Source organism: Adiantum capillus-veneris, chromosome 9 (assembly GCF_014529385.1).
Source record: "Adiantum capillus-veneris isolate H3 chromosome 9, ASM1452938v2, whole genome shotgun sequence".
In the NCBI taxonomy this organism is placed as follows: Eukaryota; Viridiplantae; Streptophyta; class Polypodiopsida; order Polypodiales; family Pteridaceae; genus Adiantum; species Adiantum capillus-veneris.
Genome location: NC_140939.1, coordinates 146165912 through 146191155, shown reverse-complemented (window position 1 = coordinate 146191155; position 25244 = coordinate 146165912). Strand labels below are relative to the sequence as shown.

Genomic DNA, 25244 nt, shown 5'->3' with positions numbered 1-25244 from the left:
GTCTTGCCTTAGCCCATCATCTTGCACTGTTGTAGTGACTACTGCTGGCATAACCTGAGGAGTAACAGGAACCACTCGTTCATGACAAACCCTTGGCATGTGACCTTGCAAAGAATCCCTAGGCTGAAATTCAGACCTCATGGGCAAATACACTACTCCTAGCTGGCTCATTTTCCTCAGCTTCCACTCTTTGTTCTTTAGCTCCACTCTCCAACGTATATTCTCCCAAAGACCAGCCAAGAACCTGTCCTTCTTCATCATGTCAGGCGGGGGTACTTGTGGTGCTAAGGCCTTGCACATCCTCTCCCATGCCAATGAAAACTTTCGTATGTACGCATCTACTGGCTCACCTTCCTTTTGCACTAAAGCCTGTACTTCTTGCCACACTTTGTCGGGATCTTCCGTCTTCACAAAATCCACTTCCAATCCATTCCTTAGATTGTTCCAACTCAATCTTACAAGTCGATCAGCCGTACGCAACTCCTCTTCAAATGCTTTGGACCAAACTCGTGCATCACTCTTCAAACAAATCTAGAGAAGACGTAACATCTGCGTCGGGTCATGAATCTGGTTGCTAATGTAGGCAACCTCCATCTTTTCCAAAAAGTCTTCCACATCTTCATCACTTATTCCATGAAACTCCGGATAAGAGAAAGCCATGGCTACCCAAGCTACGATGCTTTGAGAACCCCTTCGAACACACGTGCAAGAACCCAAAACTTTTGACTGACTTAATCCCTAGAAACTTCAATGGAGCTTCTCTTTAGCTGAGGAAAGCCAACCATGAAGCTCCCAAGAAGGCACACCTGACTTATCCTCTGCTTTTGCCAGAATTTCAGAAGCATAATAGCATAAATGGCTTAAAAGACAAAAAAACCAGCCATCATAACTTGAAAAATTTCTGACAGAGTTTTCCCAGAAGTAGAGTAGTGTGAACCCAAAATATAGACTATATATGTATGCATAAACTGCCAACAATAGAACCCGAGCATCAATTAGGAATCACTAGTACATAGCCTATGGCAAGGTCACGAAAAGGGTGCTCCAGCTACCTATATCCACATTTGAGAATCCCCTAGCTCAATAAAATCTCACGCTATTGACCCTCTCATGAAGGCTTATGCAAATCTCGTATAGTCAAGCTCAGAAATGACTATCTTCCAGACCAAGTCTCAAAAATGACTGGGACTTCCAAATAAAACCAAGTATGGCTCCACAAAGGCGTACAATGGCAGTTTCCACAAGTAATGTACAGTACCAACAGACAATGCGCTCAAAAAGGCGCCAAATGATGCATACCCACGGCAACTGCAAGTGACACCACTGCTAGTATATCACTGTACTCTAGCTACCTGTACCTGTGTGAATCACCTATACCTATACTTGTCCCTGTAACCTGTAACCTGTAGTCTCCAATTTGAAATCTCTACTCTCGAAGCTGAAGATACTCGCAGAAGATCCTCCGTGGGATGCCAAAAGAATGTAAGCGGGATGGAAACACACAGAACGCCTCTATAATGACCCGACACACACTCTTGGGATGATATGCACACACACTATGGGGCACCACTCAGCTTATACAACCCACCTGGCCGAGACAGGGAACACACTCATGGAGTGAGAGGAGAGAGACTACCCTTCTACCCACTCCACATAGAGAGAGAGAGAGACACACACACACACCCAAAAACACAGCTCAAAAGAGGAGAATTTCTGATGTTTATATACAAATGAGCTTGGGCCAACACCAATGGGGCAAACAGCTCACACAATATGGGTAAAATATGCCAGATACAATCACAAACTACAGCAGAAGCTTCGCTCATAGGAGAAACTTACACAGCCAAAACAGCAAAAAAACGGTGAGGAATTTTGTGAAATGGACAGCTCCATCGCGGCCGAATTGGCCCAAAACCATAGTCTACAATGTCAAAGTGCTCAAATCCGACCTCGGATGAGCAGTTTACGGCCAAAACAGGCTCCAAAATGGGCAAAAACACAGTTGCGGATGTTCCTCCTCTTCTCTCCACGTTTTTTCTAGTCTTCTCTTAGTTTTTTCAGTTCCCACACTTAGCTTTATTACTTGGACACCCTTGGTCTTTTAGATGACTTCAAATGGACCCCGAACAGGCCAAAAACTGACCTCGCAGTGCATAGTTGTCACCCTGCTGCATCCATCTGCACACCTGGCACTCAGCTTTTTCCAATAATGCATCCCGCCACCACGTGAAGTGACCCCAAAAGATGGTCCTCATGATGACCGTTCTGCATAATTATCGCAAGAAAACACCCACGTTGTGTCCGTACGTATCCACATGCAACTATTGACCCCATTCGACATCCTTACGCCACTAGATGTCATCTTACGCACCTGTTTGTCATAATAATCAATATCTAATTCTCCTAAATGATTTTCTCATATTAAACTGATCATTTAATGTGGGAAAGTGCCAAGGGAGAAAAAGCTAGAATATTGGTTAAGTTAAGCAGACCGGCCACAGTAGGGATCCAAAGGAGGGAAAATAGGGATCCAAAGGGGGGGCCATCTGCAAAAGAGCCATGTGAAACAACGGGCTAAAAAGACCCTAAGGTTCAGCCCATTAAGACTTCCAAAATTCTAAGGTTCCAAAATTCAAAGGTTGTGTCCAAAGGTCAACCTTAGGGAAAATTGGATGCTTAGTGTGTGCCCAAAAAGTCTTTCTACATCCCTACATGGGAGGGGGCGAGCCCCAAAGCTAGAGGATGAGAGAGAAAGCCACACACACACACACAGGCTCCCTTTACACAAAGGGAATGAGGGACACATGTCAGCTCCCTAGGCCAGATGCCCACAAGGTATGCCCAATTCCTATTGGAAGACCCTTGAAGTGGACCAATGAGAATTAGGCTAGAGTAAATCTAGTTTAATTAATTTAAAAACATTTAATAAAAGAAACCAATAAGAATTAAGTGTCCTAGAAGACTATTGGGCAGTCTCCCAAGGGGTCCAATGAGCATTCAGGAGCCCCATGGCTTGCCTGATTCCTATTGGCCAGGAGGCAAAGGGGTCCAATGAGAGTTTAGTTTAATTATTTAATTATCTAAAGCTCTCACAAAAGGGGAAAGGGGGACACATGTCAGAAGGCTATCACTTATGCTGCTTAATCCCTATTGGCTTGACCTTGGGAGGTCCAATGAGGCAAAAGCCAGACTAACTTAGCAGCTAGGGCTCGCCCAAGAGAGAGAGGGGGCTGATTTTTGCTTGGCATTGACACACACACTCTCACACTTGACCATGTGTGAAGGGAAAATACTCTATCTCCTCCCAAGCTTTAATGGAGAGCTCATCACCTACTCCAAGCTTGTGAGATAGAAGCCTACATCAACACTCTCTTGGCATGTGGATGCAAATCCAACCAAGAGCCAAGCTTCAATGCATGTTCATCTTCTCTACCAAGCTAATTACTAAGCTAAGCTATGCTAATATGAGTGATTATGTGAGGAGATGTACTTCTTTCTCGTAAGATACTTCTTTTTCCTCTCAATCTACTCTCATACCCTGCTAGCTCTCACCATCTTCGAAGGTGTGTGAGGTCTTGGGTCTGAGAACGGGGATAATTCAAGTTGTGTTTGATTAAGTGTTTTGCTTGGTGTATGAAGCTTCCATCTTCATTGCACTAGCTCGTCTTGAAGGAACACAAAGAATTGTATTGTACAATGTCTCTCTTGATGGGAGAAACCATAATACAAAGCCTTTTGGAGGGGGGACCGGCTCCATGCAAATCCGGTCCTCAACTGTTGTCAATAGCTTAATTGATCTCTCTTTTGAAAGTATTGTCGATGCTATCTAACTAGGTGTTATGCTTTTTGTTGCTCTCTCCACCCAAGCACTCTTGTAATTCTCATTAGGAATCAACTCTAATGAAATGCTCACTATGTTCATGCTAATTTCCGCTACACATGAGATTTTAGGCCATTAAATGTTACATTGGTATCAGAGCTCAAGGTTTCTCTTTTCTTGCTCAAGAAGGGAGGTCCTCAAGCTAGCTACAAATGGTTGGTATTATTAATTGCCTGTGAGTAAGTAGAATAGGGATTTTTCAGCCTTGCAGTGCGCCTGCCTTTGTGCAGTTAACGGGGCATCACCGTCGAGAGCTATGGTCTTAATAGTGGAGTCCTACGGGGCTTGCCTACGGCTTAACCACTATTGAGCTATTAGAAGCTTGACAGGAGCCGGTGTTGTTTTGGTGGCGAAAGACCCTCTCTTCTATTCCTTGCAATTAATGGTATTCGAGCCGCGGGTACAGTAGCTTGAGTGCTTTTTCTAAAGGGGTAAAGAGGAGTAGCAACTAGGGCTTGAAGTGCCAAAGTACACCTAAAAAGTTTACACCTAAAAGTTGTTAGAATGGCTGACAATATTAAAGAGAGTGAAATTAATGTTGATAACTTTGATTTTGCTCATGAGCAAGCTACTAATGATGCTTCAATGCTTGTTAATTATCTTGTTTCTAGGCTTCAACAAGCCATGGGCAATCCATCTCTCCAAAGTGAAGTGCAACGGCAGCTCTGTGCTCACGGGATTCTCCAAGCTCATCACCATGACGAGAGAACACCTAGGAAGCCTCCTTGTGAGACTACCAAAAGAGGTCTCTCTCCGATTCGGGAAGAAGAAGAGAATCCATATGAAGGGCTCAAGAACTTACTTCTTGATGATGCATCTCCTTCCCAAAGGAGAACTCAAGAGCCTCCACCGAAGGAACGAGAAAGAAGCGAGTCTCCCGCCACCTCGGCGGAGATGGCTCCACGAAGACGGCGGGCTAAACGCTCTCCATCACCACCAAAGCGGAGAAGACCATCACACTCTTCTCCACGCCACAATTCAAAGAGGGATGATAAAAAGCAAGAGAAGAAAAAGGCGAGAAAGAGGACACCCTCTTCTCCATCTTCTTTATCCTCTTCCTCTTATGAAAGCTATGGTGAAGACGACAAAGATCAAGACAAGAAAAAGGCGAGAAAGAGGTCACCCTCTTCTCCACCTTCTTCAAATTCTTCATCTTCTGAAGAAAGTGATGGTGCAACTTTTGAACCATCAAAAAGAAGAGGCCATAGGAAATCCTATGCCGCATGGAAGAGGTCGTCCAAGCTGAAGAAATTCAAAGAGGGAGGGAAGAGCATCTCTTTCCTCACCTATGATGGCACCTTCGGTGCTAAAGACAAAGTTTTGGCCTTTATCCAGCAATTCGATGCGGCGTTTGGAGATGAGGGCTTCACGGAGTCCTCTAAGCTACGCCATGTAGCTATGCACTTTCAAAAGTCCGCCAGACAATGGTGGTCTAGCCTACGAGCCAACGGTGAAGCTCCACGAACATGGAAGGCTTTAAGAGCTTCCATTATGAAGCAGTTTTTGGCCACCGATGCCAAAGACAAAGTACTCACCGAATGGCGAAGCTTAAAGCTCTCTCCCAATGAATCCATCCACAAATATGTAGACAAGTTTTGGGACCTACAACTCAAAGCCACTGTCTTCAAAAAGTTGGATTTTGGAGAGCAAAAGCAACAATTTTGTGCGGGCTTAACCGAAGAAATGGCGGAGTATGTCAACTCCCAAAGGCCACGTACCATATCGGCAGTAATACACCATACTATGGTGGCCTCGCGAATCAATTTCCAAACGGGGGGTAAAAGAAATAATAAGCCCCCGGAAAACAAAGGTTCCACTGAGCCTAAGGGGAAGGACAATGTCCAAAAGTCTCCTAAGGGCAATTCCAACAAAGCTAAAGAGAAGGGAGTTTACAAAGGAAAGAATAAACTCTCTCCTGAAGAGCTTGAGCGTTATCGTAAAGATAACCGGTGTTTCAAGTGCGGCGAACAAGGGCATGCGTACCGCGCTTGTCCCCAAAAGAACAACCGCCAAGATCCTCCTAGAGCTTCTTTGGTTGAAATCCAAGAGGAGGAGATTCACCAAACTCACCACAAAGGATCTCCTCTATGCCATGCTTGGGGAAAGGTAAGAGAACATGATGCTTTTATTCTCTTTGACCCTGGTTCTACTCACAATTTCATATCTATGGAGTTAGCCACCAAGCTAGGCATACAATCCTACGAGATGGGAGATATCCTACCCGCAGACAGTGCCTTCAAGGGGCAAGAAGCTTCAGTCACTCCCTTAATCGGGAAATTGAGGCTTCATGTCCAAGGCTATGTGGACAAAGAGGATTTCTTTATCTCTCCTCTCAAGCATGAGGATGTAATCCTAGGGGCACCATGGTTTGACCGTCTGGCTGCCCATGTTAAATTTCCTGAAAGGAGAATCTCCTTTAAGTTCAGGGAAAAGGACATGTATATAGATGCTAGGGAGATGGGTAACACCATCCCCATTGTACATACACCAGCTTTCAACAAGTCAATAAAGAGCTCTATTTCCGTGTACATGATTTTTGTTAAAGATTCTCAAAATGAACCTAATGCTTTAGCAAAAGAAAATAAAAGCAACCAAAAGGAATTAGAGTTATCCAATTTTCTCAAGGGGTTTCAAGATGTCTTTATTGACGACATCCCTTCTGAGCTACCTCCTAAACGAGGTAATGACGACCATGCAATTGAACTTCTTCCAGGAAGTTCACCGCCTAACAAACCTCCTTATAGAGTTTCTCAAGCTCAACAAGAGGAGATTATGCGGCAAGTGCATGAGTTAATTGAGAAGGGCATGGTTAGGCCTAGCTCATCTCCATTTTGCTCACCTGTGCTATTAGTGCAAAAGAAAGACGGCACATATCGTATGTGTGTCGACTATAGAGCACTAAATAGGATCACTATCAAGAATAGGTTTCCCGTTCCACGGGTAGAAGACCTATTTGATAAGCTACAAGGATCGACCTACTTCAGTAGGATTGACCTAAAAAGTGGCTATCATCAAATAAGGATAGTTGATCAAGACATTGTAAAGACCGCATTTCGTACTACATTTGGTCTTTACGAATACATTGTCATGCCTTTTGGCTTGACTAATGCACCAGCCACATTTAACCGCTTGATGGAGAAGCTGTTCAGACCTCATCGAACCTTCACTGGAGTGTTCTTTGATGATATTATCATCTACTCTAATTCATTAGAGGAACATAAGCAACACCTCCAGGTAATATTTCAAGTTTTAAGAGAGAATAAACTTTATGTTAATCGAAAGAAAAGTGAATTTTTCTTGCAAGAGATTCAATATTTAGGTCACATTATCTCTCAAGATGGAATCCAAATGGATCCATCCAAGTTAGAGGTAATAAAAGGATGGCCTAAACCAGAAATCTTCATGAACTAAGAAGCTTTATAGGTATGTGTGCATACTATAGACGCTTCATAGAAAAGTTCTCACAAATTGCGGGACCATTACATGACCTAACAAAGAAAAATGTTAGGTATACGTGGTCTGCTAAGGAGAACAATGCTTTCGAAAAGCTTAAAGAAAAGCTTATCTCTCAACCTGTGCTTACACTACCGGATCTCTCAAAACCATTTGAGGTCCAATGTGATGCTTGTGGTGATTGCCTTGGGGCTGTTTTGCTCCAAGAAGGGCACGCCATAGGCTATGAGAGTCGAAGGCTCGACCCTGTTGAGCAAGCTCTAGGCATATACGAAAAAGAACTCCTTGCAGTTCTACATGCCTTAGACTCATGGAAGCACTATTTATTGGGGACTCCTTTCATTCTGCGAACGGATCACCAAAGTCTTAAGTACTTCATGACGCAGACCAAGCTCTCCGACAAACAAATGAGGTGGGCAAATTTCCTTTCGCAATTTCATTTTCATATTGCTCACATTGCTGGCAAGCATAATCAAGTAGCCGATGCACTCTCAAGACGACCGAGAGTGAATGCGGTTTCCATAGCAACTCACAATGATCTATCTTTAATGATAGATGAGTATGCTATTGATCCCGATTTTAGAGATGTGATTTCAGCCCTTGCCTTAGGGAAGAAAGAAGAACCATTTACTTTACAAGATGGTTATCTTCTCTATGGCAATAGACTATGCGTTACTAACTCACTACGTGAGAAAGTAATGTATGAATCTCATGCTCCCCCATGTGCGGGGCATAGAGGGATTCAGTCTACCCTAAAGGGAATTGAAACATATTTCTATTGGCCTACCATGAAAGTGAACATACATGAGTATGTTTCCAAATGTGTGGTATGTCAAAAGACAAAATTTGATAGAGGGAAGCACTTGGATTGCTTCAACCCTTGCCAATCCCTAATTCACCATGGGAGAGCATATCCATGGATTTTATCTTTGGATTGCCTAAGTCTATCCATGGGAATACGGGAATATGGACGATAGTAGACAGGTTCAGTAAACAAGCTCATTTTATACCTGTCAAAAAGACTATCAAAGCCCATCAAATGGCAACCCTCTTCATTTCACAAATTTTCAAGTACCATGGCTTGCCAATGTCCATAGTGTCAGATAGAGATCCTAGAATGACCAGTAATTTCTGGAAGGGTCTCTTTGAGAATTTAGGAACAAGGCTAAACTTCTCTTCGGCCTATCATCCACAAACTGATGCCAAAGTGAAATAGCTAACCTAACTATTCTCGATCTACTAAAAGCTTATGTAACGGAAGTAGATCAAAGATCCCAATGGGAGAAGTACTTACCCTTAGTAGAGTATGCTTACAATAACACTGTACATACTTCTACAGGAAAAGCACCTTTCGAGGTAATTGAGGGAAGATCAAAAAGTCCCTTGCTACTTAAGGTACATGGGAAGATCTTCGCTGCAGATGAGTATAGCCGAGACCTACAAGAATCTTTCCAAAAGATTAAGGATGCTATCTCTATCTCACAGCAAAGGCAAAAGGCTACTGCTGACAAGCACAGAAGAGCCCAAGCCTTTAAAGAAAACGATTGGGTCTTGTTAAAGTTTCCCAAGGCTCGATTAAGGCACACGACGGGCAAGAATCCTACGGGCCACCAAAAGTACTATGCTAAACTAGCAAAAAGGTACTATGGTCCCTTCCAGATTCTTAGGCCAATCAATGAGATGGCCTATCAACTTAAGTTGCCCAATCATTGGCTCATACACAATGCTTTTCATGTGAGCCTCTTAAAGCCTTACAAAGGAGAGCCACCTCAAGAACCAACTATTGAAGACCCACCGGAGATCGAGGACCACGAGGAGGTGCTGCAGCCCGAGTCCATTCTCCGACATGAAGACAAGGTATTAAGAGGCGGTAAGACTATCCGACGATATCTTATTAAGTTTAAGAATTATCCTTTTGAAGATGCTAGATGGATGCAAGGCATACAATTAAAGGATAACCTAAACCTTGTCAATGCTTACAATGCTTCCCAAGAGTAAGCAAATGTACAAAATGTTAAAAATGAACAAAATTTTTTGTCTTATAAGACTCTCTTTTTCTTTATTTGTGCACAAAAATGAAGTAGTATGCATGCTTAGATCAAGTTTGCGGAGACGACGTCTCCCGAACACCAAGTAGAGCTTGTCACTCTACTATGGAAGACTGATAGGACTAATGTGCAGACATGCTTGCGGCAGCCTCAGGCTCTCAAGCGCCAAATGGACTAGTCATCCATTATGGAATGATGTCGTAGGGTAACATAGGGATCCTCTACCCGCTAAGAAAAGGACTCATGCATATGCTTTATCTTCTCTACACCATAGTCGAGGACGACTATGATTTCAAGAGAGAGGTAATGTCATAATAATCAATATCTAATTCTCCTAAATGATTTTCTCATATTAAACTGATCATTTAATGTGGGGAAGTGCCAAGGGAGAAAAAGCTAGAATATTGGTTAAGTTAAGCAGACCGGCCACAGTAGGGATCCAAAGGAGGGAAAATAGGGATCCAAAGGGGAGGCCATCTGCAAAAGAGCCATGTGAAACAACGGGCTAAAAAGACCCTAAGGTTCAGCCCATTAAGACTTCCAAAATGCTAAGGTTCCAAAATTCAAAGGTTGTGTCCAAAGGTCAACCTTAGGGAAAATTGGATGCTTAGTGTGTGCCCAAAAAGTCTTTCTACATCCCTACATGGGAGGGGGCGAGCCCCAAAGCTAGGGGATGAGAGAGAAAGCCACACACACACACATAGGCTCCCTTTACACAAAGGGAATGAGGGACACATGTCAGCTCCCTAGGCCAGATGCCCACAAGGTATGCCCAATTCCTATTGGAAGACCCTTGAAGTGGACCAATGAGAATTAGGCTAGAGTAAATCTAGTTTAATTAATTTAAAAACATTTAATAAAAGAAACCAATAAGAATTAAGTGTCCTAGAAGACTATTGGGCAGTCTCCCAAGGGGTCCAATGAGCATTCAGGAGCCCCATGGCTTGCCTGATTCCTATTGGCCAGGAGGCAAAGGGGTCCAATGAGAGTTTAGTTTAATTATTTAATTATCTAAAGCTCTCACAAAAGGGGAAAGGGGGACACATGTCAGAAGGCTATCACTTATGCTGCTTAATCCCTATTGGCTTGACCTGGGGAGGTCCAATGAGGCAAAAGCCAGACTAACTTAGCAGCTAGGGCTCGCCCAAGAGAGAGAGGGGGCTGGTTTTTGCTTGGCATTGACACACACACTCTCACACTTGACCATGTGTGAAGGGAAAATACTCTATCTCCTCCCAAGCTTTAATGGAGAGCTCATCACCTACTCCAAGCTTGTGAGATAGAAGCCTACATCAACACTCTCTTGGCATGTGGATGCAAATCCAACCAAGAGCCAAGCTTCAATGCATGCTCATCTTCTCTACCAAGCTAATTACTAAGCTAAGCTATGCTAATATGAGTGATTATGTGAGGAGATGTACTTCTTTCTCGTAAGATACTTCTTTTTCCTCTCAATCTACTCTCATACCCTACTAGCTCTCACCATCTTCGAAGGTGTGTGAGGTCTTGGGTCTGAGAACGGGGATAATTCAAGTTGTGTTTGATTAAGTGTTTTGCTTGGTGTATGAAGCTTCCATCTTCATTGCACTAGCTCGTCTTGAAGGAACACAAAGAATTGTATTGTACAATGTCTCTCTTGATGGGAGAAACCATAATACAAAGCCTTTTGGAGGGGGGACCGGCTCCATGCAAATCCGGTCCTCAACTGTTGTCAATAGCTTAATTGATCTCTCTTTTGAAAGTATTGTCAATGCTATCTAACTAGGTGTTATGCTTTTTGTTGCTCTCTCCACCCAAGCACTCTTGTAATTCTCATTAGGAATCAACTCTAATGAAATGCTCACTATGTTCATGCTAATTTCCGCTACACATGAGATTTTAGGCCATTAAATGTTACATGTTTACCTTATGTTGTCGGCCCGTGGATAGCTTCCTCAAGAAGTTTTACGCGCTATCAACTACTCATTATTATAGAGAAAACACACTGGTACTGGTAATAGTGAAAATCGATGCACTATGTACACCCTGTCCTACCTGGACACATGTGGGCCCCACGTAACCACCTGGCTCTGGAAAATGGGCAATCCTTTATTCGATGCACCATGCTTGTGTATGCACATATGCACAATCCCTTGCTCCAAAAAACTCCTGACAACGTTGTCGGTGAATGCTCTTTGTTTTAATGTAAGTCGCCTTGAGTCAAATCAATGAGTTCGTAGTTGTAAGGAAGATGACCCACCGTACTTAGAACACAATGTCTGCTCCTTCCTAGAATGGAATATTGTCAATGCAAATCTTAACTTGATGCAACAAGAAGGTACATTCTTGTGTGCAAGAGGAGACAATGTGTGTGCACAATCTATGGCACACTTGTTATTATGCACAACAACCTACTTAGCAAGCAAGATTCATAAGGAAACTTGATTAACTACTTCAAAAATACACTACACAATGCAAAATAAAGGAAAAATTATTAGCATTATTACATAAGTCCAATTACCATGCAAAAGGGAGCATACAGGAGTCGAGAAGTACAAATAGAGTGAAGCCAATGAGAGGATGTGGAAGCTATGAGTTCCTTGGTGTTAATAAAGCTCTCAAGCTCTTAATGTGATTAGCTTTCCAAAATTAGGAATCTTCAAAACGACTCAAAAAGAGCTATTCATGATGGGCTTATAAGCAGGGGTCCATACATGACGGCCAAATGTACTTTAAAATGGTTTGGCTTCCTAGTTTAGGATTCTATGAACACCACATATTTACATCAAAAGATTCTTGATCCTCTTTCAGGTCCAAAAAAAAAATAGACATGGGATGCCATTATAAAGAGCTCAAGTTGTCACAACCTTGGGAAAAGTAGTCGGTTTATTTTCTATGCTTAGAATTCAATTACAATTTCTATTCAATCCTTGAATGGCATTATATCTTCTTACCCAAGAGAGGTGATAATGGGGTACAAATTCGCTCCAAACTAGATCGATAAATAGATCCCTTTTTTTAAAAAAAAAATCGAGCTCGCTTCCCAACACAAGAAGATTTAGAAATTTTCTCATGTAGTTTTCTAGTGTTTTCCATACAATGAATAACATCATGAGCTTCTGCTCGAGAGGCATCGCATACCTAGCTAGGTACGATTGGGGGCAAGGGACCCCGCCCCCACCCCCCCCCCCCCACCACCACCGGGCCGACGGTCCCCTGCCCCCAATCGTACCTAGCTAGGTATGCGGCGCCTCCCTCAGAGAAGCTCATGATGTTGAGGTAAGTGGCAATGTGGGAATTATTGTGAGAATTTGTCCAAAACTTCTTGTGCATTAAGTCTTCAATTATGCCCCCATTGATTGACATTCTTTTGACTTCGTTTAAGTTCTACTAAAATTTGAGTTTTTCACCCCCAAAATAAAGCAAGTGAAAATTAGTTTATATCACCATACCAGATGATTGGCTTTTGTCTATGCTTCTTGGTCAATATATTTGGGGATCTAGCATACCTATCATGGATGAAATTTTAAACAAGGTTGTGGAGAATGTGGTATTATATATTTGGATATTTAAACTTAAAATTGCAGAGGATCATGATGCTATAGGTCATCTTTCCAATTGTTGAACAATATCAAGCTCCAAAGTTGGAGATATAAGGTATTGGAACCACAAAATTGCAAAGGATCACAAAACCATCGTCATCACGTGGTGCTATAGGTCATATTTTCAATTGTTGAACAATATCAACCACCATTTGTTAACAAGTCTATGTATAGAGAGAGTTCCACAACCGTTTAAAAAGCTTAGATACTTGGCAGAGATTCTATGCTAGCTTAGTATATGCGTTATTTGCTAAAAGCTAAAACAATAAGAGTTCCATCCCCTTACACAAGGATTGGGCAAGATGTACATGGGAACATCGACGGGAACCTATCCATGTTAGATAAGTGATCATGATATTGGTGTGATGACAAAAGGAGCAATCATGTATGAGACAAGCACATTTTGTGAACAAACAAATGACATACGAAGCTAGGGTGCATCGCGAAGCAATATTGTGTAAACAAAGGAATGACTTACAAGGGAAACTTTGGTTGAAGTTAAGAAGCATTATCTAATGTTTGAGCCATTTTTGGTTTTGGTACCATGTAGCTTGTTGCCTCGAACTTTGATATATCCTAGCTTTACAATATTTCCATATGAGCCTCGAAGAGAGAGAGAGAGAGAGAGAGAGAGAGAGAGAGAGATATTAAACGTCTTCAAAAGGCTAAAATGACCCATGAGACCAAAAGTTGCATCCCAATAGAATCCAAGACTCTGTCAAGAAAGCTATGAAAATAGAAAATGAACAAAAAATCCAAAATCTACATTGATGGGTAGGCATGAGGGGTAACAGAGTAAACATGGTGATTAGGGTTTGGCTGATATGTTCAATAATGACATGAATTTATTAAAAAAAAGGGACAAAAGATACAAAACCAACGTCAACAAATGATAGTGCTCTCATATGTAGGAAGATTCAAGTCATACATTAATAGATAAAATCTGTAGAGGAACATTGTTCCAAGCCTCCCTATGCATGATGAGCTTTGGGATGTCGAGAGCATCCGCTATTTGCACGAGGCCTTTCAAGAGGAGCATCAGTGAAGGAACAATGGGTTATGTCTCTCTGAATGTTTTAACCATGGAAAAGGTGGTTTGGAAGACAAGAAGTGGATTTGAATACAAAGTAATGAAGCCTAGTATGCAAGGTTGTATATGGGGCTTGAAGAATGTAATGAAGGCAATTGAATAAGCATATGATCAAAGGCGATGTTATATTGATAATGAGTAAGTGCAAGGCAAATGGAAGGTCGATAAGAGAAGATGAGATGAATAAGGTGCAGATGGGGTGAAGTGTAAACCACAATGTACATGGTTAACAAACAATGACCTCCCCTTTTTCCTCTCCACTCACCGAGTGAAGGATACTTTGGCAATCAACAAACGGTCCACATATCGTCTACTAACCCCTTGTTAATTCCTGGCTATGATGTCTTGGAATATAGTTATGTTCATCAAACGATTGGGACAAGATGATTGGCATTAGGCTAGTCTCTATTGCATTCATCAAATCAGCCATCTCATAGACCAGCTTTTCTGAGCCTTATTTATCTTCCAGCTTTGCTACTGTAGGGTGGGTCTCTGTGTGTTTGTGTGTGTGTGTGTGTGTGTGTGTGTGTGTGTGTGTGTGTGTGTGTGTGAGAGAGAGAGAGAGAGAGAGAGAGAGAGTTGGGTGGTCCAAATTTGTTGTGGATTAGGTTAAACACACAATATTATTTGTAATGGATTACAAAGGCCTGTCTCTTATGTTGCAGTATTGATTTCATGCAGCCGGGAAGTAGCCAGAGCCAATGTATGGCGGCCACCACAAGCGATGTACTTTACTGACCATGAATTGAGCTCCTCGTCACTCAAAGAGGAGTCTCCATTGGCAGCATGTGCCCTGTTCTCCTTGTGCGGGAGAATGATAGGCAATTCCACTGCATCTCCGGTTGTGACAGCATTAGGATAGCCTAGGCGGCCATGGTCAGCTCTACCAAACTGTATCACAGAGTCTCACGACTCAGTAGACTTAGGCCACTCTCAAAAGACAGGAAAATATCACATACGAAAACATTATGCAAACTTACAGAGAACATGCGGCCATCAGCTGTGAGCGCAACGGAATGTGTCCCCCCACACGAGACCTGCTACATCAAAATGTCGGTGAATGAAGCGCTACAGCCGTTTTCCTTCACCTTGCTCAAGCCAAGCCTTTCACGATCGGAGTGTACAACACCTTGATTGATCAACAGCCAAAAAGTATACCTTCAAAAACAAGTTATACCTGGATGATGGTCTCTCCTGCAAGCTGCTCAATCTTTTGAGGGACCATCTTGCTGGCCTTGTCATCACCAAAGCCAAGTCTACCATGTTCCCCCCTCCCCCAAGCATACACCTGTGACCCCCACCATTAGCATGATTGTTGTTGCAAATAAAAATAAAGCGTGCTATGAGTGCACCGCACATACTGCTAAACAGCCAACCCCCAAAAGTGAATGCGACAGTTTTACTGACTGCAAAATCTCTTGTCCACCTGGTCAATGCCAATTAGTTTGTCTATGGAAGACTAAGGTAATGAGTCCTCATTGACTATCCTTGTATCAAACATAGCATACAGCGCAGCACAAGAACAGGTAGCCGACTGACAGGGAATCAGAACTTTTCTATGAGAAATGCCAAATGAGTACTAGGGAGTTGGATAACATGCAACTGAAGGAAGAGAAACAGACATGGTCAAGACTAACAGTAAGCGATGATAAAGCACGTGAAGCTTATGTCAAACAAAGGTAAGAGACAAAAACAGGAGGCTACGACGAGTTGTGAGCCTCAAACACTCTCAGCAGCAGGCAGAGGCCCGAATGTGGCTAGATGTGTAACTGTTCAAGTAAACACTCCCACTTTGCCACTTTGGTTGGAGCTAGTCTAGAATCAAAGTCATGACTAGTTTGACCTCCATTGAAAGTACCTGCAAAATTACACAAGGTTTATTACGCACGCACATGCTCACACACATCATGCTCTGTGATTCAAGCTGTTTATGCGACAGCAACCACATTACTACCAGTTCTAGGCTACTTGTCAACGTTCATCGGGTGCCGGCAAACTGCTCAGTCAACAGATTACACAAATCATGTATGAAAAGAGAACTAGTTAGGAAGGGGTTAACCAAATTAATGGAATTGCAAGTCCTATGAATAAGCTCACAAAATTGCCAATGCACCCTCCCCTATCTTTTTTCTTTGGGAAAATTACCAAAATACCCCTCTAATTTGTTGAAATTCCCAAAATACCCCTCAAATTTCAAAAATTTCCCAAACTATTTCGGTTGGATTGTTCAAGATTTTCTAATCTTTATTCCTTTTTTACAATTGAGATCCGTTTTGCGTGCTTACATAACCAACTCAAATTCTAGATTTGGCATCTTGTATTCATAGACAATCAGTCTTCTTATGAAGAGCTACAAATTTATTTATCTTTGGAGAAATTTAATCTCACAACCAGGGGTATTTTGGGAAATTTGGAAAATTTGAAGGACATTTGGGGAATTTCTGACAAAATATTGGGGGTACTTTGGGAATTTCCACAAATTAGAGGGGTATTTTGGTAATTTTCCCTTTTTTCTTTTTGCAATAGAACAGGGCCATATGACTAAGTATTGATGGTCCCAAAGGATGCTCAAGTCAGCCTCTCCCCAAGAACCTGTAAATAATAGGGTGGATGTTTGCATCACTAGGAAAAAAAAATTTCCCAGTCTTTTTGTTTGGCGTTGAGAGGCTAAGAGAGATACTTACATCCCCTGGTCCCATCATACTCCCTATATTGGACTACACTATATCCTTTAATGTGAACATATTCATCCTATTGTGAGTTCCTTTCATGAATCATAGGGACTTCTATGGGTCAATCCGCCCACTTGCTAAGCAATCGGTGCACATCATAGCTATAGCACAAAGATAAGATTCCAAAGCATCATCAGGGAGCTACTAGAACCTTGTCGCCTTGTTGAAATCAATGCTTCTGTGAACCCATCCACTGCATGCTCAGAAGCATTGATTTCAACAAGGCGATGAGGTCCTAATAGCTCTTTGATGATGCTTTGGAACCTTATTTTTGTGCTAGCTATGATGTGCACCTATTGCCTAACGAGTGGGCGGATTACCCATACAAGTCCCTATGATTCATGAAAGGAACTCACAATACGATGAGTATGTGCACATTAAAGAATATGTTTAGTCCAATAGGATGGGCCCAATCATTTTTAATGTGTAAATAGACAGAATCTTGAGAAGATGCCAGAGAAGTTTCAGAGGGGAGTGAGAAAGGGGCAAGGCGATCCACGTGGAGGCCATGCTTGGGCATCTCTCTCTCTCTCTCTCTCTCTCTCTCTCTCTCTCTCTCTCTCTCCCCAATTTGGGATCTCTCGCCCCCCCAAGGCAGCAGAGGCCTCTCTCTCTCTCTCTCTCTCTCTCTCTCTCTCTCTCTCTCTCTCTCTCTCTCTCTCTCTCTCTCTCTCTCTCTCTCTCTCTCATATACACACACCAGCGGTACTCTCATTGACCGAACTATAGAGTTGGGGAGACCGAGACGACCACAACCGAAGAGGGGAGCCACGCAGCACCGACGGAGATTGCAGAAGAGGATCCACAGGATTCTAGCACGACACCCAGAGTGTCGATCAAGATAGGCTTCATGCTACTGCTCGGTTCCCACCCATACGCACACCAGCGGTGTCGGAATGTGTGCGGTCTAGCTGGGAAGGTGCAAAACCTCTGGCTGTGAGAGTTCGTGATGAGAGTCACAAACACTTTGTGAAAAAGCGTTTGTGGAGAATCACCAACCCTCTTTCTAAGGGTGACAGAAAGTCTAAGAGCGTTCGTGAAGTCACAAACCCTCTTTCCTATCGTGCTTGGGGTCTACTTGTTTTCATAGTCGAGATTATGATGAGAGGATCACCAAATCACATTCAATTTCACTTTACAGGACCATTTAAAAACACTAAAGTTTCGGCTATGAAACCTCAATGCTCATACAAGCACAGTTCTCAATCAAAACCCAAACCTCTTTCATGGTATCATGTAGCCTCGCCCCCAATTACATAGTCGTAACATCAAACAGTTGAAAGGAATGCTCGAGCTTCCACCTTCACGACGACAATTTTCTAATTTTGCAGAGATTTAAAAGCTTCTAAAGTGAAGCCCACACACTATTTTGATAAGGGGAAACCCTAATTCACTCCCTCACTAGCTCAGTTACAAGATTTCGAAGAGACGGGATTGCCCTACACATAGATTGAGCAACCATGGAAGCAATTACAGAGTAAAGTAAAATTGCTGGTTTTTTCTGTAAAAAGCCCCCTTCTCTCTCTTCCCCACGGCAATATGAGCTGATATATCAATTTTTGGGCCATTTTTCCACTTCGACCAAAACTAGGCCATTTTCAGGTCATTTTTGACCCAAAAAATGTCATTTTTGATACGAAAAATCCCAAACGGAGTCAAGAAAATCCCTAAATTTGTGGGAGCACTCGCATATGCATAAAAAGCATAGATAAGCATCATTTTTCATCAATATACCATTTTGGGTCACTTTCCATGCAATTCTGCAACGGTGCCTGTTAGCTGCTATTTATGGCAGTTTTTGCCCGCATCAGTCTTTGTAGGCGAGGCGAGATGAGTGTGCCATCATGAAACACTTGGACTATGTACATTGTCAAACCAAATTAGGCATCTTATTAAGTGAAAAAGCACACAAATGAGCCACATCCAAGGCCACGACTCCCCGGATAGGTATGTACATGCTAGCGACCGCAGTAGCCGCTTTAGCATATATCACGATATGTACATTATTGCTTTTCTTTCCATGCATTGATAAGTGTCAAAAGTGAGGTGAATGTTTTTATTTCACACTATGTACGTGCCACGGCACGACATCGACCCCCTCTGAACATGCACATCCTCCGACATGAATCAACATTTTCCCTATATAGGTTTAATCTTCATTAAGATCCACAAATATTTGGATGTCATTTTCATCTTCTGCAAAGTTTAGAAAATCATCCTCTACTTCTTCATCCTCATATGTAGCAATGTCATTAGGTTCTTCATCACCATCTTGTTGTGAATCAAAAGGATCATTATCATGTCTCCTCTTGAACATCTTGATTCTTTTGTCCGCTATGGGAATTTTAAGCTCTATTCCATCGAGCTCCCTCAAAGTATATGTAGCATTTCCATGCACATGTTTGACAACATAGGGACCAAACCACCTTTTTGCAAGTTTTCTTTGTGTGGTGTGTTGGTTGTCAAGGCTACTGTCGTACATTAGGACCCAATCACCCTCTTCAATAGGCTTTGGTCAAAGCCTATGTCTTTTATCAAACCTATCTTTATTCTTTAGTCTTGCATCTTCAATCGAGCTTTAGCAATGTCTATGTCTTCTTGTCTTCTTTCCAATTGCCTTATGCGCAAAGCAAGTAGATTTTTCCTACTTACACCATCTTCCCAAGGTAACATGTTCCAAGTAGAAACTACATCCTCAATTGGCATGACTGACTTCTGACCATACATCAATTGAGTAGGCATGTAACCACTCACTGAGCTATGAGTTGTACCATCATCCCACAAAGCATATGGTAGCAACCTTGGCCACTCACGCATTCTACCTTTGCATGCCTTAGCCAAAGCTTTGACAATAGGAGGACGTCCTCTTTCACTTTTCCCATTTCCCTCTGGATTATAAGCACAAGTCAGGGCTAGCTTGATACCAATTCTCGTAAAGAAATCCCTTGCTTCATCTGCATCTAACTCACCTCTATCAGTAACTATCTTTCCCACACAACCATAGCGGCAAATTATATCTTCAAGAAAAAAATTACAAACAACTTCTGTAGTTTTTGTCCTCAATGCACGCCCTTCCACTTGGTTTGTCAAGTCTTCTCGTACAAGTACCAAGTATCTCATTTGCCAAAGCCCTAAAGGCATTGTGACTAGATCAACAACCCATTTATAGTGCATGGCTAATAGGTATGTAGGATGCAATCCATCACGGTAACGTACATTGGAATACATTTGGCATGTGACACAAGACTCCACAAAATCCGCTACATCCTTATACATGCCTTTCCACCAATATCTCTCTTTCACTTTGAAAAAAGTAGCCCATACACCTCGATGTCCAGCATATAGGCTTTCATGAAGCTCTTTGATAACTTTGAGCTGAGTAGGCTTATCACATACTACTCGTAATGGAGTCCCATCTCTTCTTTTGGGATGTTTGCATAAGTAGCCATCCCTCAAGAAGAATCCATATGCTTTCTTTCTGATCCTTTTGAATTCTGATTCACTTCAATCATCTTGCTTTTGTAAAGTACTCAAGTAGCGACCTATGAGCAACCATTCATCCTCATAGAACTCCTCTGAAAAAGACTCAAGTGAAGATACAATGCATATATCATCACACTTTGCATGAGAAACTGTGTAGAATTTTGTGCCCACATCTCTTTCCTCATCAATCATATCATCCTCATCTTCATACCTTGCCCTTGAAAGCATATCTGCCATTGCATTATCTTTTCCTGCAATGTGATTCAATTCCGGGTTCAAGGACTTTATATAAGAAATCCACCTAAGCATAGCAATATCAGGAGTAGAGCAGCTTGCAATCATCCCTAGAAGTGGTAAACAATCAGTCTCCACAACTACAGATGCTCCAATGAAGTACTCTTTGTCACACTTGAATGATGTAACCACCCCCCATAACTCCCTTTTTACCTGTGGATATGTTCTTTGGCGAGAGCTTAGAACCTTGGCCCCAAACCTCACCACATACATGTGTTTCTCTTCATCGTCTTGTCCTACTGTCCATCCAATTTCTGTTGGACTAGTATCCACTGTCACAATCACCGTTCTTCCACACTCATAGTCAATCTTCGTCAAAGTTGGTGAAGACAGCAACAATTGCTTCAACTTCCTCATAGCTTTTACATGTACATCATTCTTCCTTAGCAATTGATAAAGAGGATCTGCAACATGTGCATAATGTGGAATCCATATGAGATAGAAGACACATGCACCTCGAAACCTTCTCACCTCCGTGATATTTACGCATACTTCCTTCAGATAATGTAAGGTTCACTTCTTCTAGCCTTGTTAAAATTCTATCACAATCATTGATGTGGTTTGCTACATATTTACGGCACCCCCTCGAATCCAGAGCCTCATCTTTTTTAGCTAAGTCGCATCCTTTGATTGGAACGTCATCAAGAAAAGGCATTGTAATTTGAGGTATGAAGTCACGAAGGACTTTGTTCATACCGCTCATCATGTGCGCAACCGAGTTGGTTGCTCCCTGCGGTAAGGTGCACATCCTTACCAAACCCAAGGGTGTTCTCATGGTAGTCAAGTCCCTGCTTTCCATTGCTAGTTGGAACTGATCATACCCTGAGTACAAATCCCCCATAGAATATATTGCCCTTCCTACAAATGCTTCTGCAAACTCATCTACAATTGGCCCTTTACCCATATTCTTGATTGTGACTTTGTTGACACGCTGCATGTCTTGAATGAAGCGTAGAGCTCCATTTTTCTTTGGTACTGTGAACCATCTGCTTGAGTAGGGGGCACATGAAGGTTCCAAAATCCCCATCTTTATCTTTTCATTGAGTAAATCTATAAGCTTTGGCAAGAGTGCTTTTGGCATTGGAATTGGTCGTAGATTCCAAGGCACATGAGATATAGTGAATATTACCATTGGCTCGACTATAGATGGATCCACACACCCTATCTCATGCGGCTCAAATGCAAAAGCTTTTCCATGTTTGGAGAGTGTCTGTTCAAAGCATTTTCTTTCAATATCTGTCAAGGAGTAATTGCCTCCAACTTTTAACATCTTCAATGACTCTTTCGTAAACTTGTGTCCAATTCTTTTTGGATCTTGGAGACTAGGTTGCAAAGAAGCTTGATCCATCGTTTCCTTGCAATCTGTAGGCAAAGGCAATGCCACTGGTTTCACCTTCTTTGCTATAGTTTTGTACTTCGTCTCCACTCGCACTTCTAGATCTTTTTGCACATTGAAGAACTCCTCGTCTTTGAAAGACTCAATGATTCTATACATGTCCATAGAAGCTACTTTTACAAGTTCATTTCCTTGTTGAAAACTAGAACTTGTTATAGCATTGAGATCACCCATAGCATCTACAAAAGAAACCTCCTCAAAAACACCTGAAATGTACTCGTCTTCGTCTAACAAATTATGGTTTTTGTATTTTCTCTGTACACTATTTACATATTGTTTTTGTCCTTTCTTTAAATCTCCAAGCGTTGTGAAAGATACTAATCCATCCTTTGCTACTAGGGCACCTGTAGAAAAAGCTTCGTCTCCCTTCGGATCAAGCGAGAACCTTTTTCTTTCTGTACCACTACACTCCCGCTTTACAATGGTACTCGGCCAAAACCCCTCATCTCCCTTTGATCTCGAAACTCCTTGCTTGGTTTTGGTAGAGAATGGTCCCTTAAGCTGTCACGATTTCGCTCATGATCAACGCAGACTGTCAAGAATTGAACAGCTCGTTTTCCATCTTTGCTTTTGACCCTGGCATAGGCAGATCCATCATCCAACACTTTTGTCTCCATTCGCACTGCGGTGATGTATTGGTTGTCCAAGGATTAGAGGATAGCTTGACATCTCTTGAACAAAGAAATTTTGCTCACCTTTCACATCCCCTATGGTTACATTAACATTTGGACAAGCACCATAGAGATCCCCGGATGAGTTGTTTGCAACCCTAATCATCAACCCATGGTCAGTATCAATTGGCCACTTTCCCTTCATATAGAGACTCTTGGACATGAGGTTAATCTCCGAACCATGGTCTATCAAGGCCACATAAGGCTCCTCAAGATCTCCCACCTTAACCAAGGTTTCTTTTGTAGCCCTTACCCAATGGTTTCTTGAATAGTGGCTCTTATGAGTGGCTTCGTCTTCATCTTCATCTTCAAATTTAACATGCCTATTTCTACCGCTCGAAGACTGGTAGCAGCTTACAAAATTCTCATCTTCATCTATTTGTTGTATTTGTATCACATGTGTCTTTGAAGCACTCTCTTCGGCCTCTGATTGGATAGACACCGTTAAAGCTTGTCGCTTCCTTCTTATGATATCAATGATTTCCTCGTGGAACTCTCTTTTTGCAATGCCAAGGACTCCTCCCAATGTAAACTTCACCTTGCTATTTAAGATCCTTTCCTCTAAAACTTTTTTAAATCTGTAAAGCTTCAATATCTGATTGTAGCTTGTATGATGGGCTTTTTCCCTTGCTCTTTTCTTTATCTTGCTTCTCCTTTGATGCAGCATCTCTCATTGGTACTTCTCGTGATGAAGGCTCCCTTGCCATGGGCTCTTGAGATGGACTCGGATCCTTTCTCCCTCCACCTCTAGTAGCCCTCTTTGAGGGGCCTTCATCCCCATTTTCTCTCTTGCGTTTTTCTTCAACAAGTGCCTTGTTTCTTCCACACTTTGTAATGTAGGCATGCACTGACAAGGCATCTACAGGTTCATTCCACCCAGTCTCAAGACGGATACAATCTCCTGCTTCATGTAAGACTTCTTTAGTCAACTTTCCCTTCATAGCTAACTCCATCGCAGATGGCCAGACATCTTCACCATCCTCACTCACGTCTTCAATAGATTTTGACCCTTTGAGCATGACTTGACCAACCTTTAAGCCAAATGCTGCTGCTTTAACCATTGAGATAGCATGACTGGTTTCCATGTCCTCAACTAGCTTTTTCATCCCTCCTTTGCCAAAGTTGGTCGCCAAGGGCTTCCCTGTTTCACTAAGATGTATCTTCCCTTCTTTAAAGAAGACAAGATCTTTACCCAAGGCATCTTTGAAGCTTTCACAGTCCCTTCTTGGATGGTCTGGGCTATCACACCAGATGCACCTATTTACAAATCCCTCTCTGTTCTGAGGTCTTTGACTTGATGACTGTCCAGATGTTTGCCCCTTTTCTTCAAGCCTTGCTAGCTTTAATTTCAGCTCGCGTATGCCCTTCACAAGTTCTTCAAGCATAGACCCATCATCCTTAGAAGCTACAATAGCAAGTTTTGGCTGCTTCTCAGTAATAACAGGAACCAGAGCACCATTATTCACCACCATCTTGTCTCTTCTGCGTTGTCTTTTTGCCAACAGGGAGACTGTACATCATTCCACCTTGTCTTCAAACCTTGCTCTGTATCTTTGTCTTCCAAGAGAAGTTCTAACTTTTCTTCAATTTCTTTGCCCGCTGCTTGTAGGAAAAGTTCTACCTTCTCCCTATCCAAGGAAGCTTGTTCAGTTTGTGATAGTTGAGCATAGCATCGCTCAAACTCTCTGAGAAGCTCTATAGAAGAAATCCCTTCTTTAGGCTTTGCAACCCAATCTAAGAAAGTTCTTTTGGTCACCCTCTCAGAGTCCTCCATAAAGTAGTCTTCTTTTATAGCAAGCTTGAATTCCTCCCAATTTCTTCCATGAGCATTTTGAATTGCCCTAATACGATCTCTGATCTCTGGGACACAAACTAGCTCAAAACTTCGAACCATGTCTTCCTCACACACTCGGTTCAACTCCATTTCCTTCATATAATCTCGTAGATACTTTGTGATGTCCTTGCCATCAAACTGGTCAATTCTCTTCACAATGGACTGTAGTGCTTTTGTGGTTGAAATCTGGCTTCTTTCCGCTGCTTGTTGTTGCTGCATGTACATGGCAAACGCTTGAAACATCTGCATGACTGCAGGATCAAAGTGCATCCCATGTGTCTCTTGATTTTCATCCATGGCTAACAAAGTGTCTAGATGAATTCACAAACTCCCACCCCAGCAATTTCGCATCGGGTTCACCAAAAATGTCGGAATGTGTGCGGTTTAGCTGGGAAGGTGCAAAACCTTTGGCTATGAGAGTTAGTGATGAGAGTCACAAACACTTTGTGAAAAAGCGTTTGTGGAAAATCACCAACCCTCTTTCTAAGGGCGACAAAAAGTCTAAGAGCGTTCGTGACAGCAAAGTCACAAACCCTCTTTCCTATCGTGCTTGGAGTCTGCTTGTTTTCGTAGTCGAGATTATGATGAGAGGATCATCAAATCACATTCAATTTCACTTTACAGGACCGTTTAAAAACACTAAAGTTTCGGCCATGAAACTTCAATGCTCATACACAGTAGAGCAAAATTGCTGGTTTTTTTTGTAAAAAGCCCCCTTCTCTCCCTTCCCCACGGCAATACGACCTGATGTGTCAATTTTTGGGCCATTTTGCCACTTTGGA

At 42.3% G+C, this 25244-nt stretch overlaps 1 protein-coding gene across 4 annotated transcripts in view; it reads right to left on the bottom strand.

Moving 5' to 3' along the window:
• Positions 1–14636: 14636 nt before the first annotated feature.
• The window catches only part of LOC147451319 (ultraviolet-B receptor UVR8-like), a 67589-nt gene continuing 56981 nt past the window's right edge, over positions 14637–25244 (bottom strand). For 3 of the 4 annotated variants that reach the window (XM_086520289.1, XM_086520288.1, XM_086520290.1), the window contains 3 exons: positions 15230–15340; positions 15033–15089; positions 14637–14943 (listed from right to left, as the gene is read on the bottom strand). In XM_086520289.1, coding sequence (XP_086376415.1) covers positions 14707–14943; positions 15033–15089; positions 15230–15340 — 405 coding nt within the window. In that variant the 3' untranslated portion in view covers positions 14637–14706. Of the gene's footprint in view, positions 14958–15032; positions 15090–15229; positions 15341–25244 lie in introns of all 4 variants that reach the window. The other variant, XM_086520292.1, reaches the window with a different exon arrangement.